Source organism: Lagenorhynchus albirostris, chromosome 11, assembly GCF_949774975.1.
Source record: "Lagenorhynchus albirostris chromosome 11, mLagAlb1.1, whole genome shotgun sequence".
In the NCBI taxonomy this organism is placed as follows: domain Eukaryota; kingdom Metazoa; phylum Chordata; class Mammalia; order Artiodactyla; family Delphinidae; genus Lagenorhynchus; species Lagenorhynchus albirostris.
In genome coordinates, this window is record NC_083105.1 from 8,992,605 (window position 1) to 9,000,593 (window position 7,989).

At 48.7% G+C, this 7,989-nt stretch overlaps 1 protein-coding gene across 2 annotated transcripts in view; it reads right to left on the minus strand.

Annotated features, from left to right (window-relative positions):
* Positions 1–385: 385 nt before the first annotated feature.
* Positions 386–7,989, minus strand: part of GRAP2 (GRB2 related adaptor protein 2) — a 61,011-nt gene continuing 53,407 nt past the window's right edge. Inside the window, exons 5-8 of one of the 2 annotated variants that reach the window (XM_060165021.1) lie at positions 5,031–5,199; positions 2,999–3,193; positions 1,785–1,907; positions 386–1,149 (exon numbers count right to left, since the gene is read on the minus strand). In XM_060165021.1, coding sequence (XP_060021004.1) covers positions 970–1,149; positions 1,785–1,907; positions 2,999–3,193; positions 5,031–5,199 — 667 coding nt within the window. In that variant the 3' untranslated portion in view covers positions 386–969. The remainder of the gene's footprint in view (positions 1,150–1,784; positions 1,908–2,998; positions 3,194–5,030; positions 5,200–7,989) is intronic. The other variant, XM_060165022.1, reaches the window with a different exon arrangement.

A 7,989-nucleotide genomic window follows, 5' to 3' on the forward strand; every position in this document is an offset into this window, starting at 1 on the left:
TCTTCAAAACACAGGAAACCAAGAGGGAAAACAAATAGAGCCCTGGAGAGACACCCCTGTAACCATAAAACAGTGGCTCTGAAATCTGCCATTCTCAGCCGGGGCTTCTCCAGGCGCTTTACAGAGTCTAGGATGCTGCTTTCTTGGTTGCTGGGGAAACAGATGTTACACCCGAGTAAGCCAGTGGGGGATTTGTGAAAAACCCCTCCGTTTCCCAGTGCTCGGTTCTCACAGGGCCTCCATTTCTCCACCGCAGCCACATGGAAGAGAATTCATTGGGGAACGTTCGCTTGAGGGAGAGGAAGGTCTCAGGTGAGCATCTGCCAGGGGACTAGTCTTGCCCAGGCCCCGGGACGCCCCCTGCTCCAGCCCTCCCCTCCCATCCCCTCCCGCTCCCAGCTCAGAGCGGCGCATTCGTCCTCCACCCAGCAGTGCCCACCCCGTGGGGAGAGGGGGGCAGCAGCCCCACACACCCTCGGAGGGGGCGGGGAGCCAGACATGCAGGTAAAGGAGGACATGCAGGTAAAGGAGGACATGCCCCGCCAAGTCCAACCCCACCCTGCTTTTCTGCGTCCAGCACCAGGTGTGGATCCCGCTTAGGTCCTCTCAGTCAGAATTCCCAAGACGAGGAGGGAGCAGTGCCGGCCTAAGGGCAGGAGGCATGTCGGTGTCATTTCCCTGCCTCCCACTTCCCAGCGCCACCCCTGCCTTCTGCACACCCGCTGAGGGGAGCAGAAAGATAAGTATGAATAGAATTCTCCACCTGAGCTCCTTTCATATCAACTAAGTAACCAACGAACTTGCCAATAAATTACTATTATAAATGTGTAGATATGTAGGCATATATACGTGTGTGCATATGTATATATACACGCGTATATATATGTGTGTGTACTTCCAGAGTTTCTTCCTTGTTCCATCACTTGCAGGCAGCTTCAGACCAAAGCTTCCGAGCCCTCCAGAAGGGCCTCACCGGGTCATGGGTGCCACGTAGTTGGCAGGGAAGAGGCCCAGCTTGTTGTGCAGGCGGCCAGTCCACCAGGATGGGTTGGAGCTGTCCAGGACCTCAACCACCTCTCCGCAGTGGAATCCCAGCTCATCATCTTCGAGAGCCTCGAAGTCGTACAGCGCCCGGGCCCACCGCACTCGCTGCTGGGGGAAAACACAGAGAGGTCCTGCTGAGCTGGGGCCGGCCGAGCTGCTTTCTAAGCCACGGGCACACGGCGGAGGATCTGCGGGCCCTGGTACCAAGACAAAGCTCTCTGTGAGCTGCCTGCCCTGAAGGCTGACAGATGGCTCTCCAGAGACATTTCAAACCCCACTGCAACTGAAAGCAGACCCGGATGCACAGCTCTGAGCAACTGAGATGTTATTCTCCAAGGCTCCAAGAGGATCCTTGAGAACTACTCTCTCTACATGAATAGGTGTTCTTTTTATTTTCTTCGAGTGACAAACAGAACGCAGTGTGCCCAGAATAACAGCCCTCGATGCCAGCGCAACGGATCTCCCTCTGCTAGAATTGCAGTCAGGAAATATGAGGGTCGGGCAAGGCCCGACAGCCAAACTGAGAACAGCAGGCTGGATGGCGCCAGCTGGGATCAGCTCTACGGGGAACTCCTGCCCCACCATCACTCACTGGGTTCCCACCACCTCTGTGTGCAGTTTGACACACAGTCTCTCGTGGAGAGAAACTGGTCTCTCCCGGTCTCCTGTGGAGGACCAACCGTTTCTCTACTTGGCCCCTTGGCCTCCTCCCCTGAGCCCAGAGAGGGAAGTTCACATACCCCGGCTGCTTGGAGTTGCACGGGGTCTGTGTGTCTCCGTTGCATGAGGGCGGCATTCATTTCGCTGCTGTTGCCCATGCCACAGTGCCCGTCGTTTATGTCCAGGCTGCCTCCACGGCGTTCCTAGAAACAGATGTGACAAAACAGCCATCACCACATCGCCGGAAGCATCCCTCACAGGCTCCCCCAGCACCTTGCTCTGATGACATGGACACAGCCAGTGCAGACGTTACATTGTGAAGATGATGCCAGCTTTCATCTAGTACTGTCTTAAGCATGAGGATATATAGCTGGAAAGAGGAGGCCCCTGTCTTCATGGAACATCGGTTTAGAGGGGGAACCATACACATTTAAGTGATGAGTGAGCATAGAGAAGACTGAATAACTTGGCCTGGGTGATCAGGGAGCAGATGATGCTTGAACTCCAGCTTAAAGAGGAGTAGAACTGACTAAGAGAGGGCATTTCAGGCAGGGGGGACAGCATATAAAAAGCCTCAAAGCCATGAGAGAAAACGCAGTGAAAAATTCTGGTAACTAAAGGTAGTGCAGCGTTGCCAGAGGTATGTTCACGTGGCGCGGTAGCAGGGGATGGTGCTGGGGAGACAGATAGGGGCAGCTCACAGAGGACTTTGTATGCCCTGCTGCGGAATTCAGGGATGATGCTATCTGGCTGTATTGTCACTCTGGGCAAGCCACGTAAAATCCTATCTGGAACAAGGCGGGGGATAAATAAATAAATAAGCAAGGATCCATTTCTGGTGTTAATCAGTTTTTCTTGTAGATCTTGACAGCCAGATGGGTTAAAGGGCATGAAAAGATTTGGAATTGTGCTGATAGGAAAATGAAACAATTGTTCACTGTGTCCTCAGGGTGAGAGAGAGAGTGTGTGTGTGTTTTCAAGCAGGGAGCCATTTAATTCACAGAGACTTCTTCACCAAGAGCGGTTTCCATATTTCTGCCATCTGGGGACCCAGGATCTTCTATATGGGCCCAGTGAGAGCTGATGGGGCCTGGCCTGGACTGGGACGTTCCTCCCCAGCCGACAGTTCTGGACCCAAAACAGGTCCCCAGCATTTATTTGCTTTGGTTGTTTCCAGCACCGTGGGGAGTTTTCATACACTGAGTGGCAGTGGGGACAAGGTGACTGAAGCCTGGGGGGGAGAGCAGATCCTTCTCCCCAGCTCACTGTGCCCCACTTCATTCTTTCCAGATACCTGATGAAAAGGCTGCTGCTGCTGCTGCAGATACCGCTGCTGTGGTGGCAGTGGTGCGGGGGGATACTGCGAGGGAGGGGGCGGGGGGTGATCCGACAGCTTCCGGTTCATCGAAGGCCGGATTTCTTCCCCCACAGTCCCACTCAGGGGTGGGCCTCCCTGGGACCTCCGGTCCAGGCTGTTGCCCCGCTGACCCTGGGAGAGAACAGAGATGATGCAGGTCCATCCTCCTCACCCATCTCCTGGTCCTACCCCACTCTTCTGGCAGCTGTTCCCAGACTTAGCTCATGCCAGCTCCAAGAAACAGCTGATGGGGTGAGGGCAGCTTAAGGAGAATCAATGGTTCAGACCATTACGTTTTCAAAGCGGCCGCTGCATTCTCAGATTCTCCCAGTTTGGGGAGTTTGGGTCTCCGGTTCACAGACTTTCCACGTGGTACCCAACTAGCCCCTTCCTAGTGGGCTTGTTTTTTTCCGTGTAATCATGCTTAAATGTTCCATTTTACTGACACAGTGCCACCCCTCCTTATCGCATGTTGCCACACTGCTGGACATCCTACCCTCCAGATAAGCTCTGCTATTGACTTTGCATGATTTTGAACTGTCATTTATAGCCTTGATGATGGAGACCCAAACAGCAACGCTCTTGCAGCACCATGGAAACCAGGCCTGCTGCTGGGCACGTTGGGAAGAAACAAGATCTTTCTCCTGAATGCTACCACAACCTCGTGACTCAGAGACAATTCCTTGTTATTTTTATCTAACAAACAATTACACAGGGCCCTTGGCTTAGTATATGCCAGGCACTGCGCTAAGCACTTTGCAAAATGAGCTCATTAAATCCAGTTTAATGCATTTTTATATTTCCTCTTTCACCTGTGTGTGCACATCCTAATAAATGAATACCTCTGTCCATTTCCTGGTTAAAAGAATTTACAAGGTGGGGGTTTAACCTTTGCTTATCTTTCTAAATTTCTCTCTGCATTTGGGAACACTCTTTCCTCCTTTGATTGTAACTTCTCAGGCTTAAAATCAACCCATTACTTGCAAGGGATGGTTTTCTTTACTTCCCTGAAGCACATGTTGCTTTGAAAGTCTCAATGTCTTTTCAAATAACCTGTCGCTGGGATTTCAACTCTTCTAGTCAATGCTTGTTCCTGTAATACCCATCTCCTATAACCATGTTATTTCCTTTGAAACATATTGCATAGGTTGTGTGTGTGTGAATTTACTTATGGAGGTTAGTTAACATTTCCTTAGTGCCGACTATGGACCAGACCCTGTGGCAAGGCCTGTAATGATGTCTCATTTATCCTCACAACAGCCCAATGATGGAGGCATTATAGTCTCTCCATTCTATGGATGAGAAAAACCGATACTCAGAAAGTTTTCTTCTCTTGCAATGAAATCAGGTTTTAAAGAAAGCCAGGTCTGTCGGATGCATCTTCTTTAAAACAATACTTCATATCCCAAACTGTTCCAAGAGCAAGAATCCCACCTCCAGTTTTCTCCTCCAGTGCCCCCTGCTTCTACCCTCCCCCATCCCCAAATTCGGCCACAAAGCTCTACCTGCTGTATTAGTCCTGGACTCTAGGCTCTAATATCCCCATGTATAGTGCACCCCATCCTCCCCGCACCTTCATCCTTGGGCGGCTCCTGAGCTAGGCTGAAAACTGTGACATAGTAACAGCTGTGAATAACAAAATAAGAGCGTAATAAGAGCCCATGTGTACCGAGTGCCTGTGGCGTGATTAGGAATGATGCAAGGAGTGGGGCTACGTGATCTTCTCTAACCTTCACACCATCCTATGAGGTAGCTGTCACTATTATCTCAATTTTAATGGATGAAGAAACTGAAGATTAGAGAACTTTCCAAAGTCACATACCTAGGAAGTGCTAAGCTAGGATTTAAACTGAGACCTCCCCATCAGATGCATGGGACCTCCCCATCAGATGCATGGTCTTGGTGGTTCGTGTAGGACCCGAGCTGCCCAGAATCTCTGGACTGAGGCCAATGGGGACATGCAGCATACCTGTTCCTCCCGGGTCCTATCCCTCAGAAAGATCTGCTTCTGTTTGGAGATGGAAGTCGTCCTGTAGTAGTCCACCAGCTTGTTGAGGGATGGAAACTTCTCTGTCCACAGGAAGTAATTACCCTTGTTGTCCTTCATGACTTTGAAGTGCTGAACATCACCCTCATGCCTAGGGATCAAGGCAAATCCAAATTGTCTATTACATGGTGACCATGTCCTTGCCTCCAGGGCTGACTGTAACCAGGGATGCTGGAGTTCTGTTTGGGCAGGGAGCAGAGGTATGGGTGGCTGGCCCATTCCTGGGCAGGTGGGCTGGCCCAGGCAAACTCCAGGGGGAGATCAGTGGGAGGGACGGCTCCGGACACAGGCTGAGCTAGAGGGGATTTTTTTTTTTTTTTTTTTTAACATGAGGAGAAGGTAATCTTTCTTCTGACACTGGAACTGACCTTTTATAAGAAAAAAATGTTCCCAGTGCTTTAAAGACTACAAGGTCAAGGACTTTTTTTTTACAATGTTTATTTGAAACATGGCAACACCTAAGAACTTGCCAGGCTAAGGACTCTGACAAGATTCAGAGGAGAGGAGTTTTTCAAGCCCTCATTACCTGTCTGTTAACAGAAAATAGTTTGAACCAGCTCCTTTAAGCCCATAAACTACCCTGAGAAATCTGCCACGCTTTGTTCTCTACATAATGGGTATCTCTTGGTCTTGTTTTGCATAAATAAGGTTACAAAGTATTTTGAGCTTTTGGGAAAAAATGTGCTCAGCCTCAAAGAGGTGGAGGGGCCTTGTCAAGGTCACTGTGAGTGAGTGGCAGAGCTGAGACAAGGACCCGGGGTCTCTGATTCCAGTCTAATGAGCTGGGCCTGTCACACCATGCACACGCGCTAACTTCTTTTGTTTTTTATTATTATTATTTTTTCATGCTAACTTCTTTTAGATCAGCGCCTTTGACACCAGCTGGACTCACAAGTGATGGAGCATGCTTGTACCAGGGATGGAGAAATTGGATTTTATTCATTGGAAAGAGGGGACTGGGCCTTTACTAATAGCTCCAGCCTTTTTCCATCACCAAGTCATTCTTATTGGGATGTCAAGTTTTTTTTTGTCAAATGGATATACATTTATGTCTAAAAATAAACTGGCGTTAATGATACCAGTTGCCTGACGGCAGAAGAAAGGTCACAAACTTAAAGCATGTTGAAGAGTAAAGATACCTCGTTCTTAGGGATGGATTTTGTGGTCCGTGTTCAGAGGGGACAGGAATTCTTTTTTTAAAAATTTACTTATTTAATTAATTAATTTATTTATTTTTGGCTGCATTGGGTTTTTGTTGCTGAGTGCAGACTTTCTCTAGTTGCAGCGAGCGGGGGCTACTCTTCGTTGCGGTGTGTGGGCTTCTCATTGCCGTGGCTTCTCTTGTTGCAGAGCACAGGTTCTAAGCCTGCAGGCTTCAGTAGTTGTGGCACACGGGCTCAGTAGTTGTGGCTCACGGGCTCTAGAGCACAGGCTCAGTAGTTGTGGCGCACGGGCTTAGTTGCTCCGCGGCATGTGGGATCTTCCCGGACCAGGGCTCGACCTGTGTCCCCTGCACTGGCAGGCAGATTCTTAACCACTGTGCCACCAGGGAAGCCAGGAGACAGGAATTCTGATCTTCCTTCTCATCTTTTGTGTGGGTCTCTGCTCATAGCCAGGTGAACCCATGCAGTGACCTCTGCTTAACCACCTTGGGGGTCGTAGCCAACACTTTGGCAATCATTGCTTGCTCTTCCCCTTTTGGCTGTGGTCACTCACATATGCTTTCTTCAGGGCAACACCACATGGCTCAACTCACAGCCATCACTCCCCACATCGGGGTGAGGAAGAGGAAATATGCTTGTGAAACAATTATTCATCCACCACCTCTTAGTCAAAGAACTCAGAATGAGAAACATTAACCCTTTCACTCCCATGTGCTGAGAGGATGGATGTCAGGGCTGTAGTGGGTCATCTGGGTGCTCGAGAGAGTGTCTGGACCACTGTCTCGAGTTCCGAGAGGGGCAGAGAAAGGGTGTAATTCAGGACTCCAGACTCTAAAGTCTAGTATTTCAGACCCCTAACAACTGCTAAGTGATAGAACTACAATTAGCTCTTAATTATCTGTGCCCATGACAGAAAGCAGCCGTATAAATAAATAAAAATGATTCTGCTTTGGAATACATTATACTACATTTCTGCAGAAGAGGTAATACTGATTACAGTAATAATCACCATCACGAGAAGCTGCATGGCCTCAACGGCAGGGGAAGACTGTAGCAGGCATCAAGGCTGATCATTTTTTGTAGAATTCAATTTAATCAAGGAACTAGAAACCCTAATTCCTCACTGAAAAAGCCAGACTCAGCAACGTCACGCAAACCAAAGGCACCAAGAAACGCCTTTCAGTCGAACAATTTGCTTGGTCTTGCCTCAAATTGTGGCCCTTAAGAAATAGGGTTGACTTGCAAGATTTATTAATAGAGCAAAATCTCATTAATTAAGACCTAACAAGTTTAGAATTTGTGATACATCAATATTGGCCTGAGCTAAAATTTACCATCACCCAAGATGTGAAAAAGGAAGCTTTAGTTAAGGGAAATGAAGAGTTTAAGTCAGCCTGCAAGGGCAATGCTTAGGAGACCAAGCTATTGAGCACGTTGGGGGCACAAATGCATACAAATGGTTGACCCATTATTTTTAAGTCCTTCCTACTTATTCCTTACAGGACATTTTCTTTCTAAATAGTAAAGTGGCCTCCGTTTATTACCCGAGATCGGATTTATGAACTTAAAGCTGCACGCCTTTCAGATTATATTGCGGAATCCAGACAGCGCTTCTGGTCAGGTAACTTGACAGTGAGGTTTCCCCGTACAGGTTGTCGCGCCAACCCCTGTACTGCTATCACCATAATTCTTGCACTTTCACATGTGGTCATCAAGTC